Genomic DNA, 12277 nt, shown 5'->3' on the forward strand with positions numbered 1-12277 from the left:
GTTCATATCAAGTTTAAAGTATGATGCGTATCTACAGAAGTATGTAGGCGTATGTACAGTAAGTGCAGTGTCATAGATGGTCATAGACGTCGTAGACTTGTATCGTGGTGTGCGTTCGTAGTGTCTTTTCCTGTGTATTTAAAAATGTAATCATGTGTGTAGCTGCAACAGAATTGGAAAGGAATTATAATTCTTTACCAGAACACTTGAGATAGCTTTCGATGGTTTATGTGCATTTCGGACTATGCAGCTTCTTAGATGAAAAGGTAACTAGTGTGATTCTTTATACACGAAAGCTTATAACATCACAAACCAAACAACTTTGATAGAGTAGTTTTGCATTGAAGTTTTGATGTTATTATTCAGCATGTATATTTTATGTTAGGTGTGTAAAGACAGTACAGTAATCAGTATAATACACAAATTTCACTTGCAGCTTGAAAGTTCCATACTGTTATGGTTAATGTTAAGAAGTAAGTTTTTGTAGACTTGGTAACACCAACATTATTTCATTTATCATGTAGTGATTCATTGTATATATATTACTCATTGATTTCATATGCGACTGTGATAATGCTGTGTAAGTGATATACAATACATGTTCGCTAACAGTATGTATTCATTTTGTCAAAAGTAAATTTGGTGGAAAATGATTAAACATCATTATGAATTACCATGTGACTTACCATTTCTGTAACTGTGTAATATCTCAGGAGCATTCATATTATTCATGTATTTGGTCTGACAAATTTAGCAGAGAATGTTTGTAGGATTATTGTGTGTGTAAATACGAGTATATCAGGTTTAATGCACTACATTAATATATTGTTGTTAAAACCCATAAGGGTTGCATGAGAGGATGTGGACACTGCACTGGGAAGGGCTGAGAAATATTTAGTTTGTATTACACTCATGTCCACAACATTCAACAGTACAGGTACTCGTTATTTGTGATTTCACAACATGTGATGTGATTTTAATGCCCACAGCTATTGATTTCAATATGTAACACTTGCTTTGATTTTAATTGCTTGCTGGCCAAGCAAGAGGGACGGGGAGAACTGCGAGTAGAGTACTGTATGGGTGGTGAATGAGGAATGTGAAGGGAGAAGGGAAAATTTTTGCATAACCATACAATCTCTTCTTTGCCTCTCTACTGCCACTTTGAGTATTTGTTCAGTTTATATGATTTCATCTACCGCAGCTTCTCTTTTGGAACACAAAACAAACCCCTTGGCTTTAGTCCACAATCAAACTATACTGACTGAGTGACCACTGACCACCGCTTGTCGGCGAAGTGAGTGTGAACTTTAGTGGATAGAGGGTGTTGCATGGTCAGCACAACAAATTCTCACGGCCGTTAATTTTGATTTTCTAGACTGCAGCCGCTACTTTTTCTCTTCCAGTAGCTCCATAATTATCCTCACAGGGCTGAGTGGATCCTATTCTAGACCCAGTACTTCTCAGAAAATCTGGTAGTGCTGGGAATTGAACCCGGGACCTCTGGATCTGTAGCCAGAAACTCTGACCACTAGGCCACAGAGGCGGTCCTTTTGGAACATAACTGTCACATAAATTGTGGAGTACCTGTAGTAGGTGTAAATATATGGACACTAATCGTGAGACCCTATAAAAGTTATATGTTTTAAAACATTTTGTTACTGTTTGGAAGTCATACTAATGGTGACAGACATAGTAATTATGAAAGATTGTAGTCAAAATGGTTGCTGGCAGCAGTTGCTTCTGTGCAGCTTTAGGAATTCTGGAGCAGTTATCAATGATAAGTGTAAAAACAAATAAAGGAAATGATACATGAATTTTAAATTATAAGTAGATCCAGGTTGTTTGTTGTTCATATTTAGTTGTATGAAAATCATTGTCTATCATAGATTAAAGTAATCCAGGACAGAGACCAGTGGTGGGATTTTGTGATTGTAACGATGAAGCTTTGGGGTTCTGTTACAGCAAAGTTCTTGGCCAACTGAATAACTGTTAACTCTCAATAAAGGCTCTATATAATGTAGTAAATTTCCATCTGAAAACAATGCTTATTACACACAGAAGGAATGTAATTAGTTTATTTGGCTTTGGATTCTTAATTTCCCCTTATTGGCATTCCTTCCTCATCTAGTTTTATGGAAATTGACATAAAACTTTCTTATTCTTACTTACTTACTTACTTACTTACTTACTTACTTCACCGCAGTGGCCCAGGTTCAATACCGTGTCTGGTCAAGTGGGATTTGTGGTGAACGAAGTGACGCTGGGACGGGTTTTCTCCAAGTACTTCGGTTTCCCCTGCCAATCTTCATTCCAGCAAATTCTCCATCATCATAATCACCCAGGGCAGGTACCATAGGGCACTCAATGGCCGCCGTGCTGAGTGGACCCAGCTGGACTTCACCCCCCCCACTAAGCGAAATACTTACTTACTTACTTTGGTACAATAGGCCAGAACAAGGGACTTAGTTTCATCCCACTAGCATTACTTACTTACTTACTTACTTATGAAGCTGAGCCTTTCTTGAGGAGCCGCCAAATCTGCAGCCACTCAAGAATTTCCCAGCATTTTATGGAACCCAAAGATTCATTTTCGTCTTCACAAGAGCCCTCCACTGGTCCCTATCCTGAGTGAGATCAATCCAATCGATACCATCCCAACCTATATAGGATCCATTTTAATATTATCCACCCATCTACACCTTGGTCTTCCCAGTGGTCTCTTTCCTTCTGGCTTTCCCATCAATATCCTATATGCATTCCTCTTCTCCCCCATTCATGCTAGATGCCCTGCCCACTTCATCCTCCTTGACTTGATCATTCTAATTATACTTGGAGAAGAGTACAAGTTATGAAAACTTTCTTATTCACTTCTTAAAATGGAAGATGCCGTGTAAGATGTGTTAAATGTAGTACATATGTCACCTGTTCTTATCTAAGATATTTCTCACAAAATGTTGTGTACTTTGAACAAACAGATGTTGTCATCATTATTTCTTTGATATCTTAATTTTATGTTGCAGGTTTGGGTCTATGTTTTTTGACCATAGACCCTACCAGATGACACTTGAATTTAACAGATCTTGAATTATAAAGAAGACTGTAGCCAGCTGTCAAAATGACTTTGAGTGCAGCAGTTCTGTCAGTTCAAGGAATGACGTGCACATCGTGCGCATCAACCATAGAATCTAACATTGAACAGCTTGAGGGAGTAACAGACATTAAGATATCGCTGGAGAAGGGTGAAGTGTATGTGGTATTTGCACCTCAGTCAAAACTTTCTCCAAGGATTCTTGCAGAGAAAATTTCTGATATGGGTTTTGAAGCGTCTGTAAAAGAGTCAAGTGAAACTCAAGAAATAGTTTTCTTTTTTAAAGGTAAGCAGTGGTGACAGTAAAATCCATGTGTTCAGTAGTGGCTTGTGACATAACCTTGTATCTATTAACTGAAACAAATATTTCTTCAGATCTCTGAGTGGCCTCTGCTTTATTCTTTTAATGATGTTATAGTGCTTAGTCATTTATTTATATATCACAATATATCCTGTGCCATTGAAACTTCATTTTGAAGCACATGTGGGAACATCCCACATTGTCACGCATTTTCTGCAACGCACACTCTTCACATCACTTTTCACCATCACGCGCGCTAAGCAATCAAATTGCTCCAAATGTTCGCATTTATACTGCGCTTGCTGCTAGCCCTGCATCTACATCATCATGCGCGCTAGCCAGTCAGCGCCCTGCAAATTCTTCCTCCTCAATTTCAAGTCTCGCTCCGCCCACCGAGCAGTGTATAAAAGGGAGCAGCCGCAAACCGGCAGCATCAGTCTGACTTCAGTCTACGATCAAGCTACACCAAGCAACATCAACCAGCAGGCTTCGTCGCCAGCGCTTGGTCTTCGGAGGCATCGGCAGGCTGCGCCAGGCATGACTGCCTCGGCTCTCCGGCTCTCACACCCGATGCACTGGGACACCTCGCCTGGACTCGCCGGTGGTCGTGTCCCTCTCCGACCCACTGGGCATCTGGCGTAGCCACTGCCTCATCACTCCTACGACCGTGCTGCGCGACCACGCAACTTCAACTCCCCTGCCGCATGGCAATCAAGCAACCTCCAGCAACGGCCACGCTGTGGCCAGTCAAATCACCGCAACTAACCTCTCTCCCTACCGGCACGCGCCGCACTATCTCACTGGTCAAGCATCTCAGCAACCACGGTCCTTTTCAGGACCAACAAACTTTTCCGAAGAAATGGGTTGTCATTGGAGTAATGACAAAACTACATAAAACCCCACACACATTTTATTATACCCATTCTGATAGTAAACCTTCCAGTGCTTTATTTCATGACTGGTCTTTAGCAGTCAGTGAAATCTAATGAATTCCTTTGATGCTGGGTGAGCATGACACCAGCCACTCACCTCCATCTAGTGCCGTAGGTTAGGAAAGGCTGGAAATATACTTCCACAAGAATTTCAAGTGTCACTTTTAACTTGAGTGCCAACCTTTTGCCTTTTACTTTGCTTTGACCCATTTTAACTGCTCATAATCAAGTAGCTTCTAATGAGTTCTGACGATGGTATATAACACTCAGAATTACTAGGTTTTAGAACGTTGCTCTTTGTCTGGTATTCTAAAGACTAGAAAAAAGCAGTGTTTTGGAAACTGGATATGTTCCCTTCCCAGCAGAGTAGGTGTCTTCCCCCTTACCTGAGGAGAGAAACAGATCCACTTTCCAAAGCATTGTGTTTTCTATTTTTTAGAATACCAGAGGATGGACAAAGTCTGAAAACCCAGTAATTTTGTGTGCACGTAATATGCTCATGATAGGATTTGATTTGGTCCCCTAAGAACCATTTCTGATTTTCTTTTACAGTATTTATGTCCACTAGAACTACCTTCTCATTACGTAAAAACAGTACACTTTTCCATCTTAGCCCTGTATATTATTTTTCTTTCCTTGGGTGCAGTCTATCCTGGCACATGCTTTAGTATGCTAAATAATTCTATTTCATGAACTAATTGTGAATGACTCTACCTAATGTTATTGCCTCCCAACCAAACAGTGATATATGCAGGTAAATAAAAATACTTTCACTGTATCTTCATATGAGAACTCATAATTTCCCTGAAATGGAAGCAGTATTCTCTTCTGCAGGGAAATCATTCCATAACCTGCCACAAGTTGTCAGCTACTTAGGTGGAACAGACATGTTCATCACTTCAATCTGGCCCATTTGCATTCAGACTGGTAGAGTGTTTGACAGGCTAGTAACCGTTACAGATTACAACTTATGCTCAATACTGTCACATGTATCTGGGTAACGTGACAATAAATAATGGATTCCGGATTTGATAATTCGATTTATTGGATCATAACTACAATTCATTATTACACTTTCAAGATTACTGTTATCTCTGACACACAAACAATTATAACACTCTCAAGGTTAACACATCAACTACTGAGCTGCCTTGAATGATGTCTTCCTGACATATCCTGTCAATAATCTTCACTGCTTCTTATATAGGCTTGGCACAGGCCACACACAGAAAATCCAGTTCTATTGTTGCATAAGGAAGACCACACAGAAATTAAGTCACATGAATCCTTGCCAGTGTCTTTATTGATGTGCTGTTGCCTGGCAACGTGCAGTAACATTCCTCATGAGACACATCTTCTAATGTTGTCTTATGTGTATGCAGTCACGGGGTGTTCACCAGTCCATTATCTAACAACGCTCTGGCCATTCACATTAAAATACTGACCCAGTAAACTATTGAACAGACACCATGAAGTGAGCTTATGCATAATGTGCTTGTTGACTGTAAATCAACACCCTGCTATAATATTAAAAATTCAGTTGGTCACATTACTTTTGTATGTTGGAATGTTTTGTGTGAGCTACACATTGAAGCAATGAGTGTTCATGTATGATGCCCATCTGAAAAGTAAGGACAGTATTACTTGCTTACTTACTCATGGAGCTGAGCCCTTCTGGAGGAGCCACCAATTCTGCAGCTACTCAAGAATTTCCCAGCATTTTATGGAACCCAAAGATTCATTACCGTGTTCACAAGAGCCCTCCACTGGTCCCTATCCTGAGTCAGATCTATCCAATCCATACCATCCCATCCCATCCTATCTCTCTAAGATCCATTCTAATATTGTCCACCCACCTACGCCTTGGTCTTCCCTGTGGTCTCTTTCCTTCTGGCTTTCCCACCTATATGCATTCCTCATCTCCCCCATTCATGCTACATTACCTGCCCACCTCATCCTCCTTGAAAGTAAGGAGAATATTCTGGTATAGATTTCAGAATATAGGAGAAAACTATTTGTACAGTTGTAAATGAATCAAGTCAAACAGGACCATTATTTAATAAAACATATGAAGTGCTTACTGATGAGAAAGTGGATAATATCCTGGTGCAAGGCTTGAACATTCCCGAAATGTCTTAGATACCTTGCACAGGATACTTGAGTCTCAAGTCTGAACTTCGTGCTTGAATATGAACTTCATCTGGAGAGGTGAGGAATGTATGGGTAACAGTGGGAAGAATTTCCAGTATCTGCTATAGTCTTTGGGGACTTCAGTTGCAATTTTTTGGCCAGAGAGTTTGTTGATGGCAGTGCAGGACTGAGCGTGGGTGGGCCAGAGTGGCACAGGTAACATGTGTCTCATTTGTCCAGGTAGCCAGGTGATTTACCCTAAGATGATCTCGTATATACATTCACAGAAAGGAATTCACAGTTAATCTAATGCTAGTGTATGAGTTGGCGTTTTTACTGTATTTACATTCATCTGTCCCATGACTCACCCATTTATCGCCATCCCCTGTTTCCTTCCACCAGAGATATTAAATGTACAAATTAATCATATGTTGCTACTTATGTTGATGCAGTGTGTAAGGTTTTGGTTTAAAAATTGCATATTGTTCTCTTACTTTTTGTGTTACGATTGTATTCTGTTTTGAACGCAAATATCATCAGTGGATTCATTCCTTCATTCGATAACAATCACAGATCCATTGTACTCTATGTCATTCTTTCATGTTTTACTATCTTTTGAATCATTTTGTCACTTTACTTTATCTGGGCTTCAGTAATTCTGGCCAAAGCAATATGGCTCTAGCCTTCTTCAAAACAAAGACTTATGAAACTCACTTAATCTGTCTTCTCCATAAAATAAATGTGTTCTGATATTTACTTAATCTATTTCATGCCAGATGGTGCCAAGCCACAGATAGATACTGAGCTGTTGAAACAAAAGTTAGCAGACATCGAAGGTGTGAAGAATGTTATTGTCTCACCTGGCTTGGATGCTGTTACTGTAGCACTGAAAGGATTACTGCCAGATGCCCTTAGGTAAGTAGAATATTTTTCTGTGAAACTATAGAGTGCTTTATTTGTAAGGAAACAGAGAATGGTACCTGCCCATGTGTGCATATGTTCTGTCATCCAGTTGCTTGTGAAGGCAAAGATCTGAAGTTTGCACAGTGTTGAAGATTCATATTGTGGTCTTCTGGATTGTGACACAGTAGACTGTGGTAGGTGGGTATTAATATTGTGGAGGAACATAATGATACCATCTTCAGAGTAATCTCTACTGTGAAGATGGAGACAGTGTGTTCTTTTGTTGTGTTGATACCCATGTCTTAGAATATACCTGTGAAGTGCAGTGTCCACTTACATTACAGACATTCAGGTTATGGAAATTTGCTCTCATGAAAATCAAAAATGATGTACAGTTATGGTTAGGATTTGTGATAATTCTTAATCTGGATCTTAACTTCACCTCTACAGAAACTTCGGATAATTATTTAAAAAAATTAAACACAAATTCAGCCAAAACCATTTTTATAAGATATAATTACTTGTTAAAAAGTTTAGACCACATAGGTGCACATGTAGGTGATGTAGCAAGATATGTAGTTGGTCGCTGGCTCACTTACTGTCGTGTTCTTGCTTTGGGTGAAACCTTGTATTTAATGAATGTATTTTCTGGCCCCTACTTCAAGCTCAGTATAAACAATGTAATATTTTATTAAATACTTTTATTGAAAAATAATCTGTAATAAATTTTCAACTTTCTAGAACTTGTTCATTTGTTTAGTGCTGTTGTGATCACAGTAATGGGTATTCTTGATTTCTCTCTGTTAGTAATTGTTACTGATTACTTTGATTATATGAATGTCTTTATTTGTTTATAAACAATGTACTTGTGTGAACTAATTAGTTTGGAGAGATCTGAATACATGTCTTCAGTAGAAGGTTTCAAAAGCCAGAAAAATTCAGATTCTCAGAATTGAAAGTATATTTGAAAAGTGGGCTTATGTTTTTTTCACTGATTACTTGTTACTGTGTATAAGAAACTGAAGGTGTTCACATAAACTGAGTTGGGAGGATAATGTGGACCAGAATATCAGGTTTCTAGGGGAGAGAAATTGGAAGAGCATGACACTAAATAGGGATGGAAAAAGCTTTTGGAAAAGGCCAAGGCCCACACTGGGCTGTTGAGTCAGTGATGATGGTGATGACAACAATGGTGACAGCATCGTTATCATCGTCTATAAGTAGTATAAGAAGGTTTGTGCATCATTTATGGCACTTCCTCTTTACTTGTGAGCTTTGCCACTTCTGAATGAAAATGCTGATTATAAGCTGTTGTGAGGACGTGGAATATCATTTGTGCAGTTCTGATGACAAGTCTGATGGCTTGATAGTGTTGGCACTTTCTGAAGTTGGAAGCTGGCCCAGTATGTGTCTGCTATATCAGAGTTCCACAGTTTCATTTACTGTCAGTCTATGCTTCCTATTGTGTTCTTTGTTTTCTGGTAACTAAGGGACATACAGATTCCACTGGTTAAGGCTAAAGGTTGAATGTTATCATTGAATGTTTACGTGGTCAGTCAGTCATGATCAGTTGGAGCTGTGTTTTGTGTGTTGAACGTAGGTGGTATCTAGATATACCTTGATGTGTATTCCTACCATCACCATTCCTTCTTTTCATATTATGACAGTTTATTAACTAATTTTTAAACTTAATTCAGAAGGTCATTTCAGAACGCATATCTGCTTTGTATTGTGTTGTGAAAGTGTAAAGTTACAAATTTCTTGGCTTTATTAAGCATAATGAATAAGAGTCTTGTTTAGACAGGGACATGTGATTTATTTTCTTTTTATATATATCAGTTATATTTTCATTTTAAGATCTAGATTTTATTTGTTTCATTCTGGTCCATCACATTAACAATATTACAAAAGGTTACTTAATTCTGTCCAGTGTGACTAATGAACTTTTTACTTTTTAATCTTTTATCCTTTACATGTTTCGGTCCTATAGACCTATAGTGGTTTCTTATTGCATTGATGTCCTTCTGAAGATGGTCTATAGGACCGAAACATGTAAAGGATAAAAGATTAAAAAGAAAAAACTTCATCAGTCACATTGGACGGAATTAATTAACCTTTTGTAATTAAGATCAAGAGTTTAACATCTGAAATGTTTGATCATATAAAAGAAAACATGTTTATTTTCACCTAACTTCAGAATGACTGGCTCAATTTTAATTTCTGCATTTAAATTCATTGTATGAAAACATGCAGTGAGTATAATGTTTCAGCAAAAGTTTTGTTGGTTCTGGTTGAGGTGTGATTTACCTGTATTTGTAGCACTGTGAATATATAATAATGCCTAATATTACTTCAGTAGTTCTAATATTATTATATTGCAACATCCTGTTGTTCTGTATAGATATGACTTTGTGTTCCACTTCTTGCTGTGTTCAACTTTCTCTTAATATTCATTTGTCTTCCCTTTATTGTATATCACTACATGTTTCAGCCTAATTGGCCATCATCAGGTGTACAGGTTGTTGTGATGAAGGAATTTACTGTTCTGCTGTAATGTTGCTCAGCTTTTCTTTAGTGTAAATGCCTCGGACTATTCTAAGTTATATGGGTTATTGTGCTGTTGCCGTGTTCAGTTTATCTTTAATATGTATTGGGCTGTATTAGAGTTTTATTTTATGGTACATATTTATGTATATTCTGTCTCTACATATCTGATGTTACTTACAGTTTTGTTGGTTTGTTGATTTTTCTTTGGTTCAGTGTGTGGCTGTCCTCAATGTAGTGATATACACAGTGTGTCCAGGTTCTGTTAGGACTGTGTTCATTAAAAATACAAGACATGAATTATTTTCAAAATTTCACTCTTTTTATTCAAAATAGTCTCCTTCTGAATCAGTACATAACTGGAATCGATTGAAAAGTTTTAAAAAACAGTCACTGTGCTCCTTTTGTGGAATCGCATTTAAAACTGCGGTAGATTCCCTTGGATGTCCTGGATGGTGTCGTGACGGTCTCCTTTCATCGTCAACTTAACTTTTTGGAACAACCAGAAATCTGCTGGAGCCAAATCTGGCGAGTATGGAGGATGATCAAGGACTGTGATCCCTTTTCTGGCCAAAAAATCATGCACGATCTTCGATTTGTGGGGTGGGACATTGTCGTGGAGGAGCGACCAGGAACCTTGCTCTCAATATTCAGGTCGAATTCGAAGAATTCTCACCAACAAATGATTGAAGACTCTGAGATAATAATCAGAATTCACTGTTTGACCTGGCAGAAATTCCTTGTGAATGATTCCTTTCGAATCGAAGAAAACAGTTAGCAGTGTCTTTACTTGACTCTTTTGCATGCACACTTTCTTTGGTTTCAGCTTCTATGGGCTCAACCACGCTGCACTCTGCCGCTTTGTGAGAGGCTCATATTGAAAACACCATGTCTCGTCACCAGTAACAATTGATTTTGTAAATTTTGTATCACTTTGGGCCAACCATAACATGTCTTTGCAGTGTTCCACTCTGGCGTGTTTTTCATCACCTGACAGCACGTGTGGTACAAACCGCGCACAGACCTTCCGTTTGCCGAATTCCTTGGTCAAAATTTGATGCGCAGTACTTTTTGGTATCCCCAAAAGCTCCCCAATTAGTCATGCAGAAACACATCTGTCTGATGCAAGGATTTCAGTCACTTTTTTCACATTTTCTTCAGTGCAACTTGTTCTCGGCTTTGATGCACGAGGAGCATCTTCGATGTCCTCCCTGCCATCACGAAATACAGCATACCATCGAAAAATGTTCGAGCGACTCAAACAATCACTACCATACACTATTTTCATAATTTTATATGCTTCTCCAGCTGTTTTGCCTAACTTCAAACAAAATTTGATGTTGGCTCTCTGTTCAACTGCCATTTTCCGACGAGCATCAGAACAGTACTGTTACATTCAAGGTCAGAACACATGATGCAGCGATGCTTGCGCTTTGAAATTATAGATAGCCACAGCTGAAACTTCAAGAATCTTAATGCCACAGCTTGCCAATAGATGGCATTGCAGGGCAAAATTTAAAAAAATGAGTCCTAACGGATCCTGGACAGACTGTATACAATAAAGATAAGAAGAGTGAATATCATCATGCATTAGACTGGCTATAGATGGTGTTTTGGTTTGGATATTGAATTTATTGACTACTTACAGGTCATAACTACAAATAACTATAACACTGTCGCTATTTCCACACTTTACAAATTCACACTAAGTCTTTTCCCGCCCACAGTGTCTTCACTAGTCGTTGCCTGGTAACAGCTTCTGACACTGGCTAGTCCTCTCTGAATGGCGGCTCCCTTCCAGCTGCCTCTGTTATAACTAACTCCCAGGCCATTTCACTCCAGTCATCTAGTCTTCGCTTCACTGCCTGACTATCAACTGACACTTAATGAACTGTCATTGACTCTTTTCTTCAGGCTTCCATACAGAACTGTGTGGATTGCCCCAGTTGTCTTCCATATAACTCCTCAGCACAGCCCGCACAGACGACATTGTTCCTTCTCGTATGCTGTTTCCACAGGAATGTGTTTACTGAGCCGTTCCTTATCAGGGACCGTCTATACTTGCTTCTTAAGAATCTACTGCCTAGCAGCGGACGTTGTTTCATTGTCTGTTTCCCGGCCATTGCCTAGATGCGATGTTGTTGGAGAACCATTTGCTAGCAGTGGCTGTTTCTCTGGCTCCACAGTTTTTGCTTTGAGCAAATATGCCACAGTATTAACCAAAGTTGCACATACACAGCAAGAAGTGGAACATAAAGTCAGTTCTGATATTGTTTTTAGACTTATGCATGCAAGAGTGCATTTATTTTTGTAATGTGAAACATTAAAATTCATGCTGTCATATGAAAATAATTCATTCCAATATTTATTAATTAA

General features: G+C 38.8%; 1 protein-coding gene across 3 annotated transcripts in view; it reads left to right on the top strand.

The window, feature by feature from the left end:
* The first annotated feature begins 70 nt into the window (after window positions 1-70).
* The window catches only part of LOC111875528 (copper-transporting ATPase 1), a 151423-nt gene continuing 139216 nt past the window's right edge, over window positions 71-12277 (top strand). The window contains exons 1-3 of one of the 3 annotated variants that reach the window (XM_033755848.1): window positions 71-266; window positions 3024-3377; window positions 7231-7369. In XM_033755848.1, coding sequence (XP_033611739.1) covers window positions 3119-3377; window positions 7231-7369 — 398 coding nt within the window. In that variant the 5' untranslated portion in view covers window positions 71-266; window positions 3024-3118. Of the gene's footprint in view, window positions 267-3023; window positions 3378-7230; window positions 7370-8894; window positions 8954-12277 lie in introns of those variants that run through there. The other 2 variants (XM_023871853.2, XM_023871856.2) reach the window with 2 other exon arrangements.

The sequence above is a fragment of the Cryptotermes secundus genome, unplaced genomic scaffold (genome assembly GCF_002891405.2).
Source record: "Cryptotermes secundus unplaced genomic scaffold, Csec_1.0 scaffold468, whole genome shotgun sequence".
Classification (NCBI taxonomy): Eukaryota; Metazoa; Arthropoda; class Insecta; order Blattodea; family Kalotermitidae; genus Cryptotermes; species Cryptotermes secundus.